Source organism: Phaseolus vulgaris, chromosome 9, assembly GCF_000499845.2.
Source record: "Phaseolus vulgaris cultivar G19833 chromosome 9, P. vulgaris v2.0, whole genome shotgun sequence".
In the NCBI taxonomy this organism is placed as follows: Eukaryota; Viridiplantae; Streptophyta; class Magnoliopsida; order Fabales; family Fabaceae; genus Phaseolus; species Phaseolus vulgaris.
In genome coordinates this window covers 32,878,595-32,891,994 of record NC_023751.2, presented here as the reverse complement: position 1 = coordinate 32,891,994, position 13,400 = coordinate 32,878,595, and the positions used below count along the sequence as shown (strand labels likewise).

Genomic DNA, 13,400 nt, shown 5'->3' with positions numbered 1-13,400 from the left:
TTTCTAATTATCATAAAGACTTAAATTTTTAGTTACTATTATTTATTTTGGAGTAACTAAATTTTATAAAATTATAAACTATTATTTTGTGTCGATTTTGTGTCTTAATTGTTAATTTATAAAATATTTTAAATGAATAACAATAAATTTAATATTTTAAATATAACAATAAAATTATTAATTTTAGTATAATACTGAAATAGTTAAAATCAATTTAAAAATTAACATTCTAAAGTAATATTTTAATATTTTAATTTTACTTAAACATGAAATTAAATCTATAATAATAAATTCAAAATATTATTTAAATTAAAAATTCTATGAATTAATTTAATTTAAATGTAATATCAAAATAATTTTTATTATATAATGTAATTAATCAATGTTTTAATTTAAAAAATTCAATTAAAATATTTCAACACTCACATATTTTCTGGCTTTGATGTTGAAAGAGCATGGACATAAAGTATTAATTCTGGCTATATTTCATGTTTCTCTTAGAACATTAATGGCACCTAATGGAAATGCATCCTCATGTGTTCTCTACATTGCTGGTGATATTGTGAAGGTGAGTTAATAAATCTAACAAATTTCAACTTATTTTGAAGTGTGTTATTTTCTTCTTTGCATATAGAGTCACCCCTAAGACTAGCTACACAATTTGCTCATCCATATATTTTGCTTTGTTGCAAATTAGTGGGTGTCTTTTACGTGTTGGAAAGTTACAGAAATAAACTGTTCATTTATCAAGAAATCTTGGACCAGATTAGGGATCGACAAACACCAAAGTTTAGCAGATTTATTAACAATAGGAGACGTAGCCACCAAATGCATATTAACAAATTTGTAAAGGACATAAAAAACATTAGTGTACAACATCATAGGTTCAGCAAGAAAAACCAGAAGGGGTTTATACAGTTTAAGTAAACTAAGCAACATCTCCACAGTTTTGTGGTTTCCCAGTCCTCTAACGTTCCATAAAAAATAAAAGAACTTCATTGTGGTGAGAATTGTCTTAGCAGTTTTTTTGGATTTACCAGTCCCTTTAGGTGGTCTCCCTGGTTTTCTTTTAGTACGAACTATCTTCTCCCCAGTATCACTGACATCCTCCTCCATCTCATTAGGATCAACCCAAACTTTTGAGCCAATCTCATTTTCAACAATGATATGGTCATAATCAAATTTCAACAATGGCAATAGACGTACCAATATAAGGATCACCTACCACATCTGTAGTTTCCAAACCCTCGATAGATGAAAAGTGATTTTGCAGGCCAATGACGGGGATGGTACAATCACAATTGCAGAGGTCTCCACGTGGTGACCATCAATTGGAGTATTGATTGGTGTTGTAGAATCTGTAGGCGATTTAGCCCTCTGAGGAGAGGCGGGGCACAACGAAGATGTAACCACCACAGGAGGCGAGATCTCCACATGAAGATCCTCATTAGAAGCATGAGACACCGAGCCCTTAGCTTGCATAACAACAGGTAACATCCCCTGTACTGGAAAATCCGAAGTATGAGTGGACAACCCTTGCTTGGATTCATGATTCGAGGCATCCTTAAAAGGAGGCATATCAGCAAAATCATCCTCCACTCCTCCTGATTTATCGGAAGCAAGGTGACCCAAGGGTGACCCTGCATTAGCCTTGTCGGGAACAACAATGTTCAATTTATCTGTGGGGTCTTCCACGAGCTTCGGCTGCGAATCTTTCTTTCGATATTCTTTACGTTGTTTAGGAGTCGTGGTCCTCCCCTGATCCCATTCTTTAGAAATTATCTTTTGAGAAGATTTATATTGTGGCCCAGGAACACGACCCTGATAATGAATCATTCGACACTGAGCAAGCTCATGCCCTATCATCTTACAGTGAGAGCAAAAAGGAGGAATCCATTCATATTCCACACCATCTACAAAAGTATAGTTTGAACGTTCAACCAAGAGGTGATCGGAAAAAGGGGACAACATATCAATATCCACTAGCACTCTAGCAAACATACCCCTGTTCTTTCTCATAGTATTCTCATCCAAAGACAAAGGAGTACCAAGACCTTTGATGATGGAAAAAAATCACCCCTGGTCTTTCCACCATTTCAAAAGACACAGGTTACTGCCAAGATCCGTCACTGCCCGCCACAGTCTAGGCAGCGAACAACCACTGCTCACTGCACCACCGCCATGTACGGTCATACCAGCACCGCACACAACCGCCCCCACACTACCGCCACGCACAGTCGTACCCCATGCACGCAACACCTCTCACCTGGTGGATTTCCTCTGCGCTGCAACACATACCAACACTTGTCGTCGCTGCACTCTGCAATCATGCAACAGATGCGCGAAACGTGATCCATACTCGTCTCAGACCACGCCATCCAGACTCGCCTTTGAGCAGTTGTCGCCGTTGCGCCCTTGATTGACCTGCGCGAAGCACCTGGTCATCGCGAAGCACGATCTGGCACACCGCCTCCGCCCCTGCGAAACCCTTGCCACCGCGCATTAAAGGCACTACGCCAATCAACACCGTTTATGCAAAGCAAGTTTAACCTCTGTCAAGTCTGCCTACGGTCTCCTTAAGGGAACGAGAGAAAAGGAAAATTCACGGTTGTACAACTTCTTCTGGAGGATTAAGGCTTTTGCTTTAACTCATGTCACAACCTAGAGGGTGAATGAAAACAAGATAGCCTCCAAGGTTAATTTGGAGAGACAAAAGATTTAGGTTGTGAGCAACCTTTGTTGCTTGTGTGGGGGGGAAAAAGGAGTTTCTTGGCTAGTTTGGAATCTTTGCTAGGCTTAGGAGTGAGTTTGGAAGATCTTCTTAACCATGTTTCAAATTTCATGCAGTTTAAAATTCTTGATGCGCCTACATTTGTTCATTTAATTTTGGGTAATGTTTGGATTGCGTTGGTAAGTGAGTTGGATACATAGGAATAAATTTATTTTTAATGGTGGAGTGGTTAATCATTTTGAAATTTTCTTCTTGGTACAGTTAAAAGTTTGGTCTTGAATTTTCTCAAAGATATCATTAGTGAGTTTCTCCTTCTCTGATTGGTGTCTAGAACCTCTGGTATGTATGCACTCGATTAAAAGTTGCTTATAGGGTGGTCGAGTTGTTTCTTGATTTTGCCGTTGTCTAGCTGGTAACTTTGGAGTAGGTAGTTGGAGGTAACTTTGTTGTTTTTATTTTTATCTGGAGAGAGGACGTTTTGTCACTTTTATTCTGTATAAAGGTTGCACCACCCCTTAAACGGGTCATATTCATTTTATTTTTTCTTGTTGATAAAAAAAAACTTTGTTTAAAAATATCTTTATTATCATGGAGTGAAACCATTTTAGTTGTAATTTAGTTTATACTTTTCACATCAACATACTTTGGTTTCAGATTGCAGCATAAACATGAATAATAATAAAATATTACTAATTTACATGTCATTAAGTTGTTTATTCTTTTTTGTATTTTATTTTTTAATCTTCATATATATACCCCATGAAACAATCTAATTTAAATAAATTGGGTTGAGATTGTTTGTAAATGGATTAAATTTAATCCAACCTGGCTAATATATTTCATTTATGTCGAGTGACGATTTCTATACATTAAAATTGATATTAACCTGATGAAAAATTATTAAATAATACTAATAGTTATTTCATTAAATTATTCAATGTTTCAAATATTAAATAATATAGTATATTTGGTAGAAGAATGTTCTAAAAACCTAAACAGCTGGTTTGAAATTACAAAAGTCTAAAAGAATATTTAAAACACATTACTTAGGCAACTACTTCGTCCAATTTTATATGAAATACCAAAAAATAAATGGAGATGTGCGAAAAAATATACTCATGAAACTTTTTTTTAAATATATTTTTGCATTTAAATTTTTAAAATAACTTTCTGAATTATGAAAACTATTTTTATATATGAATTTTCTGAAAGCATGTTGTGAGGAATACAAAAGTTACAACTTAGTCCTAACAAATAGTGAGAAGTGAAATTTCAACAAGATATGTAAAATTTCTGTAAAATAAAAGAAATATCGAAATAAAAAAGTTGTAAATGATGAAGATGATAATGAAAAAGAGAGTGATTTTCTTGTGTGAGGAGAATACTTTAACGAAGGTTTTACTCTTTTTTTTCTTCTCGGTGATCTCTTCTTTGATTTGTTACTAATTGAATGTTACATCGAAATTCTCAAATGGTAGTAATATGGGGTAAACTCTTGACTTTATGTTTATTTTTTTATAGTAGATTTGATGTAAGTGTGTATGAGATAAGTTTGACTTAAATTATTGTGTTTAGTTTGAAGAATTATATAGGATGCAGGAAGTGTGTTAAAAAGAAAAGATATTTTATAAGAAAAAGTAAAGGAGTTAAGCGTGACATAAGTTTTATTTAAATATAAGGATAAGGATAAGGAAAGGGTGATGGAGGGTTTAGGGTTTCATTAGAACCGTGTGGAAGGAGTGGAAAAGAAAGACGGAAAACACTAAAACAAAATGAAAAGAACAATATTTTTTTTTATCAGTAAAGAATAAATAAAATAAAATGAGACACTTTAGGGGTGTCCTAACCCTTATACAAAACTCTAAAATCAAGTTTTCTAGTACCCTACCAACGAATCCAACAAACATTGCACTACAGATCAAAGATAAATTCCAGACAAAGTACATAAACCCAACAAACACATTTACCTCACCCCACCAAATATGTCACACACTCAATCAAGGACATACATCCAACAATTAAAAACATCTAACTAAAACAAAATCTTTGGCAACAGGTTGGAGTACCATACCCAAGTGACAAGCACAACAAACCAATACAATACAACATCTAAACAACTAATCCATATCTTTGTAGCAGACTGAGATATACCAAAGAACCAAATACTAACATCAACAACCCGATCCTACGAGGAGGATGCGTACATCAGGAAAACCCGCAAAAAACATTTAAAAGCTTCCCAAATTGGCCACACCAGTAATAAAAAAGAGTCACATATCCATTTGCCTCAGCTCAAACATCATAAAGAATCCAATACCAAACCGATAACCATGCATATAGTCACTTCCTTTATTGCAGTTCAGACACCAATCCTACCCTGCCAAAAAGAAAAGACCAAGACAACCTGCACAAACATACAATACCTTCCAAACCTCAATCCAACCATGCCAGACAAGATTTACTGATGAGACCTGCACAAAAACCACACCACGACTACCAGGACGGGAAACAAAACGTTAGTTAAATAAAACAAGGAATTAGTCTTTCAAATACCTCATACAACAGAGAGGTTCCAGACACCAGTCGGAGTAAGAGAAGACAACCCATTTTTCTTTTACTGTGACCCAAGACCAAGTTTTCCTTTGTGCCACGGTAAAGACCTCCACTAGATCCACCCGCCCATTCTCAAACACAACCCTATTCCTATGGTTCCAAATTTCACTCACAATACCTACCCAAATACCCCCCAACACCTGGTAACTGCATGGTTCAAGCCTATAGGTTTGAACAACCTAAAGTTCATTTGTGGGTCACGATGTATCACCGAGATGAACCCCAACCACTCTAGACACATACCCCAAATTCTCCAAGAAATTCTACATTAAAAAAAGAGAGTGTCTTACCGACTCTTCTTCCGCACCACACAGAGGGCACCGATCAGTCATCAAAGTTATGCCACGTCTCGAGAGATTATCCTTCGTGGAAATGGCATTACATATCACCCTCCAAGCCAACAATTGTGCCGAGGGTAATGTCTTTAGAGTCCAAAAATTCACGAATAAAACCTCATCCACTACAGACGTCTCCCCCATGAGACACTTATAAGCTGCTTTCACAGAGAAATCCATGTTTTCTACATCCCTCCAGATCCATTTATCGGGTTTAACTCCACCCTCTCTTGTTAACCTTTTGTTATCCACCAACTACATCAGAAGAACAACCAAACTGGATTCCCACTCAAAAAGATTCCTTCTCCACCGCAACTTCCACGACCAAATATTATTATTCCAAACCCCAACTTGAGAAAGAGTACAATCAGTATCTAAGGAGATTGAAAAGAGCCTAGGGAACTTATGTAGTAGAGGAATGTTTTTCAACCAATTATCCTCCCAAAACCTGATTTCTTTCCCATCCCCTACTTCCCACCGACCTCTGCCTTCAAAATCATTACCCCACCCCTCTAAGTACCATACCTTCCTAAGGTCTCTCCACCACAACGACTCCTTACAAAATTGACCTTGAGATTTTAATCCCCTCCACCCACCATACTTAGACACTAGAATATCCTTCCAAAAACTTCTCTCTTCAGACTTAAGTCTCCAAATCCATTTCCCTAGAAGAGTTAAGTTAAACTTTTCTATGTCAATAACCCCTAAACTGCCTTTATCTTTCGATTGACATATCTTATCCCACGCCACCCAAGCAATTTTCCTGTTCTCTGACCCCCAATCCCACAAAAGGTTTTTTTGTATCCTTTTCACTTCCCTCATCACAGTCATCAGCATACAAAATAGGGAGACATAGAAGAGTGGTAAGGACGTAAGTACCGATTTGATAAGGCATACTCTGCCAGCCAAAGAGAGAGATTTCCCTTTCCACGCGCTCAACCTATTTCGTAACTTATTAAGCATACCTTCCCAAAAAGCACACCTCTTATGATTCCTACCTACCATCACCCCCAAGTAACTGAAAGGTGCCTTCATAATGTCACAATTAAGGATAGAGGCAAAAATCATCGTCTGATTCATATTCACTCCCACTCCACCAACCTTACTCTTGGAATAGTTAACCTTAAGGCCAAATGCTAGTTCAAAACACTTCAGAATAGCCTTTAAAGTCAGAACACTTTGGATTGAGGCTTTACGGAAAATAGAGTATCGTCTGCATATTGGAGCATGCTCACCTTTACCTGCTTTTCCCCGACCTCAATACTTTCTACTAACTTCTTTTCTTCCGCCTGTCTAACTACCCCTGCAAGACCTTCAGCCGCAATTAGGAAAAGGAAAGGGGCTAAAGGATCCCCTTGTCTTAGGCCCTTCATAGGTTTGAACTCAATTGTTGGGCTTCCATTTACCAACACAGATAACGAGGATGACTCTAAGCAGTTTTTTATCCATTCGATCCATTTACCACCGAAGCCCAATCTTCCCAACATGTAGTAAATAAACTCCCAACTTACTGAGTCATATGCCTTTTCATAATCCACCTTAAATACCATACACTCTTTCTTTTTCCTTTTTACCTCCTCAAGTGTCTCGTTGGCCACTAGCACACTATCCAACAAACCTCTACCTTCCAAAAATGCAGACTGCCTGGGATCAATAACTTTGTTTAAAACCCTTTTTAACCTTGAAGAGAGGATTTTAGAAATGATTTTATACACACATCCCACCAAAGAAATCGGTCTAAACTCATTCAAATGTTGTGGATTTGCAACCTTTGGAACCAGAGTAATAAAGGAAGCATTAGTGCCTTTCGGCCAACTTCCACCATCTGCAAAACTTTGTACCGCATTCACCACATCTCCTTTTAAAATGTCCCAACAGAATTTAAAAATCCAATATTAAAACCATCTGGTCTAAGACTTTTGGAACTATCACAATTCCAGACTGCCTCTTCAGTTATAATTCCAACCAATATTTCATTGTCCTCCCTAGATATGCCCTTAAACCGAACATTATTCAATCTAACCAGATGACTTCCCCCTACTAAATCTACTCTCAAAATATTCCTTCACACTAGCTTTTACTACGGTTGGATCTTCGTACCACTGATCTCTGACCTTGAGACCATTAATCCCATTATGTATCCTCCTCCACTTAATACTTGAGCGATAAAATTTTGTATTCAAATCCCCCTGACTTATCCAACTAACCCTTGCTTTTTGCTACAAGATCGCCTCTTGTTTAGCTCTCACTTGTCCCAGATCAGCTAACAATTGTATTCTCTCTTCTCTGTCTTTCACACTCAACTCCCCCTCATCGTCTTTTCCGTCCAAATCTTGGACTCTCTTTTCCAAATCCACTCTTTGTTTATTAACATCTCCAAAGACATATTTGTTCCAATTCCTTATGTCAAACTTTAACCTTTTCAATTTCTCCTTTAAGACGTACAAGCCGTTTCCCCTGATGTCGTAGCTTGCCCACTTATTCTTTACTAATTCCTTAAACCGGTTGTCTTTTTGCCAAACATCAAGACATCTAAACGGTTTTGGACCCCAATCGATGTTTATCTCCTTTAAAATTAACGCACAATGGTCCGAAACCGATCTCCCTTCCGCATACAATTTGCTTCCCGACCACTTCTCTAGCCATTCAAGGGAGACTAAGACTCTATCTATTCTGCTCTTTGCTGTCCCATTAGGTTTGTACCAAGTAAGCTTTCTACCCACCAAAGGAATATGAACCAGACTAGAATCCTCAATAAACTTATTAAAACTTCGTATTTCACTACTATAGTTGACATTGTAATTTTGACCTCTTCTCTCCCCAGCACATCTAATAGAATTAAAATCTCCAGCTACACACCACAGTTTTATTCGGTGATTTTTCTTTATCTCACTTATCTCATCCCAAATACTTCTCTTTTCTCTTAGACTACCACCATAGTAAACATTACCTATTGTTATTTCCATTGGCTTCCCTACCTTCCATATTCCTTCAATAATTGAGTAGTTGTTTCCACTTTTGAACCCTTTCAATTCAAAACAATCTTTCTTCCACATCGTGATTATTCCTCCACCATTATTAACTGCTCCAACCTCAATCCAGTCGATTTCATTTGACCCCCACATTTGATAACACTTTTCCTTACTAATCTGTTCGCATTTTGTTTCCTGCAGACAAATAACTCCAACTTGTTATTTTTTAATGAGCTCACTAATATACTTCCTTTTTATCTTTCCTCCCAAACCCCTTATATTCATACTAATGAGTTTCATCATTAACAACAAATTGTCCATCCCAACCTAATCCCTCTTTCCCATTGTCCCTTTCTTCCAATCATTTTAACTTGTTTAAAATATCATCCTCGTTTCCAAACCGAGAGTATCCTACTTTCTTTCCTGAATTCCAAATTCTATCTGCTTCCAACTTTTCATTGTTTAACCAGACCAAACAGTTTTTAGTATCATTATTAGAACAAGCGGTAGAATTAGATACTAACCTTACATCCATTTTATGAGATAATTCTTTGAGTCCATCGACGCGTGTATGCCCCGCCTCTTGTGACTTGCTGTTGCTACATTCCCCAATTTCCATCAACCTTTGTCCAACACCGGGCATCACTACACCTTTACGATAAATACGCATGTTTCCCACAGGGCTTGTAGCCATGCACAACGGCCTACGGACTACCAGCGAGTACGCATGGTTGCTGCCAGATTCCGATGAGGTTTCCGCCACCACCAAGTCGACATCTCCGACAGATACAAGCGTGACTAGGCAGTTCGGAGACACCTTCGCTTCGCGTGTGGCAGCCATACGAGTGGAGTCAAAGGTACAAGGAGGTGACGCATCAACGGCAAGGGAGGCCATCTTACCAGCAACGCGCCACGGTTCGCCGTCGAGGGCTGCGGAGGAGACCCCGTGCGTGAGATCCTTCGCGCAAACAACGTAAACATTATCATATGTGACTCAGACATTCAACAAAGTGTCCAATTTACGGACATTGATCAAATTCAGAGGTGGGCATTTCACAAGTACTGAGAGTTGTGTTGTAGATAAGAGATAATTCGGAAAGGTCGGGGATGATGCCATGGACGTTAGCTTTTAGGGCAGTGCAAAGGCAAACACCAGCATGAGCTCCCATCCCCTGAAGGGTGTCGCAGCAGTCGGAGGGTGACCCCACTATAAGACTCAAATTCAACAAACCAGAACATGCTCTCAACCCAACCATATTCATAAGACATGTTTGAGAGGTGACCATTGAGACTGAGAGGAGATTGAGACAGAGGAATACAGCAACACAAACACTACCCTTCAAATCCATTTCACTCAACAAACCTAATTCCTTCACCACACTTTCTTACACTTTTCTATGTGATCGATTGTGAATGATCAACAACTGAACACAAGGCTATTTATAGCCCTAAAACTTCTGCATCTGGGGTTTTCCTTTTGTTTTAACTTAAGAAAATAGATGATGTTATCAAGATTATAATAGATGACCTTAACAAGATTTTAATTCAATTACATATCACATCAATAATAAATTACACTGATTTATTGACAGAACCAACACGTCATCTTCATGAATTTGACAAAAAAAAACGATTACATTAACTTATTTTTAGTAAAAATAAGGTAAAATTGAGATGATTAAAAATAGTTAGACAATTAAAAAAAATCATTATATTATACGGGGGTATAAATACTATTTAACCAATATAGATGTGTTACTTCTCATTTAAATATAACACTTAATGGCGGTTCTTAAAATTTATTAGATAACAAAATTTTACAACATTATTTAATCGTAATTATTTTTTATAACAAATTTGTTAAACTTTATATAACTTCTACTAAGTCATATATTCATTAATAATTGTTTTATTATTAGTTGATAGCGTATATAATTATTTTATACTTACAAAACAGAGTGATGAAATTCAAATTTTATTTAAATTATGCAACCTTGAGCGTGAATATTTGTTGTATAAGAGCTGACGAAAGGGGTTTCAATGTAAAGATTATGATGTTATATATTGTGTGCCGTGTTCTGCCAGACAGTTTCATAATGAATTCTAAATTGCCTTTTTGGTAAGGTAATAAATTACTACTACACGTTACCCTGAAACCAACTACTAATGATTTCTGATTAACTCAGATGTTTTGTTTTTTTTTTTCAGCTCAGATGTTTTGGTTTTACAGTAGTCCCTAACAAGAAGAGTTTTTTTATAAAAGAATTTTGAGATTTATGTAATTGTATGATATTCCAATTCTTATATATAAATTACGTATGATACTAAAATCTGTAACATTCAATGTTAAGAGATAGATTATATGATAAATGAATAATCTAACTTTTATTATTCAATATACAAATAATCATTTCATAATAATAATAAATAATACTAAATTTTGATTGATTTAATTTTAATTTTTACACACACAATGTAGGAACTAATTGTAGAAAATAAGAAAAGGCAAAAGGTTGTAGAAACTGATTGAAGGTAATTGCACAAAATTGCAAAACTGGTGAACTGATCTTATTCATTTTGATTTACTTCAATAATATATATATATATAATAAAATTACAATTATTGGAAGCTATAAAATAAGAATACTAACAGCTCTATAAACTGACCATTAATGCAAAAATAACTGGATAATAATTTAAGGGTAATAAAATCAGAATTAATAATCAACATCCTCCCTTAATTCTGATTTGGAACAACCTTCCTGCTCTAACAAATTTCTTAACTTGATGAAAACATTGATCTTCAATGGCTTAGTGAAAATATCTGCAATTTGATCTTCTGATTTGCAGTATTCCAATTTGATCATGTTCTTCCTAACTTGGTCTCGCAGGAAGTGATAACGAATATCAATGTGTTTACTTCTTTGATGAAAAACTGGATTCTTTGCAAGATTAATTGCAAAAACATTGTCAACATAAATCTTAATTGAAACTTCTAGATTAAAACCAATTTGAGTCATGATATTGTTTTTCTCCATCGCCATCAATTCTTCATTCATAGCCTCTTCCCATTTAGGGTGTTGAATGGCATCTGCAAGTCTCACGGGTTTTGATTCCATTGCCATTCCATCTGCAAGTCTTCCCATTTATTGTTTTTCGAATTCATTTCAGTTGTTGCATTCCATTGCCATTCCTCATCTTCGACAAATGTAACATCATGAGTAACAATCACCTTCTTTGTCATTGGATTGTACAATTTGTATCCCCCATGCTTATATCCAATGAAAATGGTCTTCACTGCCTTATCATTCAACTTCGATCTTGCTGCATTGGGAACATGAGCATAAGTAATGGACCCAAATACCTTCAAGTGTTGCACATTGGGTTTGAATCCGCTCCATGCCTCAATCGGAGTTGTGTTAGGAACACTCTGAATGGGTGATCTGTTTATCAAATATACCACACATGTTAGAGCCTCAGCCCAAAAATAATTTGGCATACCTTTTGCTTTAAGCATGTTCCTCGCCATGTTCATGATTGTTCTATTCTTTCTCTCGGCAACTTCGTTCTGTTGAGGTGTGTAGGGACATGTTATGTTATGCTGCAATCCAAGTTCTTCACAGTGCCTCTTGAACTCATTAGATTTGTACGCACCTCCTCCATCACTACGCACCATCTTAATTTGTTTGTCACTTTGTCTTTCAACAAATGCTTTAAATATTTTAAAGCAGTAGAATACCTCATCCTTGCTCTTCAATAGATCAATCCAGGTTTTCCTAGAATGTCTCTCTTAAATTTAATTTAATTTTTGAGTCCTGATATATTGACACCCTCTGACAGTAACACACATTTGACGTTGCAGACGTGACAGTGATGTGACAGAGTGAGATTGCGCGCGAATGAGCTCCTCGAGCTTCAAAATAGGATAAAAAAGATTATATTACATCGGTTCTTAGAAACAACCGGTGTAATATATTTTTTTTACTCAGAATGACCCATATTACATTGGTTAAGTCATCTAATCGATGTAATATATGACCCATATTAAAAAAAATATTTTTTTTTCATAAAAAGTGGGTGGGTCATAAACGTCACATAGGTAACCACTTACAGACACACGGGTAACCAGTTTTGTGTGTGCTAGTATATGTGGAGAAACCTACATCGGTTAAGCCATCTAACCGATGTAATATATGATTTTTATCGCGGTTAAACCATCTAACCGATGTAATATATGGTTTTTATTAAAAAAAAATGTTTTTTTTTTCATGAAAAGTGGGTGACCATAAACGTCACATAGGTAACCACTTACAAACACACGGGTAACCAATTTTGTGTGTGCCAGTATATGTGGAGAAACCTACATCGGTTAAGCCATCTAACCGATGTAATATATGTTTTTTATTAAAAAAAATTGATTTTTTTTCATGAAGAGTGGGTGACCATAAACGTCACATAGGTAACCACTTACAGACACACGGGTAACCAGTTTTGCGTGTGCCAATATATGTGGAGGAACCTGTGGCTGGGTAGTTCTGGTAGGGTTATTATACCAGTTAATTCATTTAATCGATGGAATATATGGTTCTTATTAAAAATATTTGATTTTTTTTCACAAAGAATGGGTGGCCATAAACGTCACATAAGTAACCACTTACACACACACGGGTAACCAATTTTGCGCGTGCTACATGTCATATATTATAATATAGAACCAGTGTCACATCCTCACCAAATCTCATGTCCGCA

The 13,400-nt window shown here is 36.3% G+C and overlaps 1 protein-coding gene across 1 annotated transcript; it reads right to left on the bottom strand.

Annotated features, from left to right (window-relative positions):
- Positions 1-9,670: 9,670 nt before the first annotated feature.
- Positions 9,671-10,000, bottom strand: LOC137822416 (putative lipid-binding protein AIR1). Its single transcript, XM_068627303.1, has one exon. It carries the CDS (start codon positions 9,998-10,000, stop codon positions 9,671-9,673), a length of 330 nt encoding a protein of 109 aa, XP_068483404.1.
- Between the last annotated feature and the right edge of the window lie 3,400 nt (positions 10,001-13,400).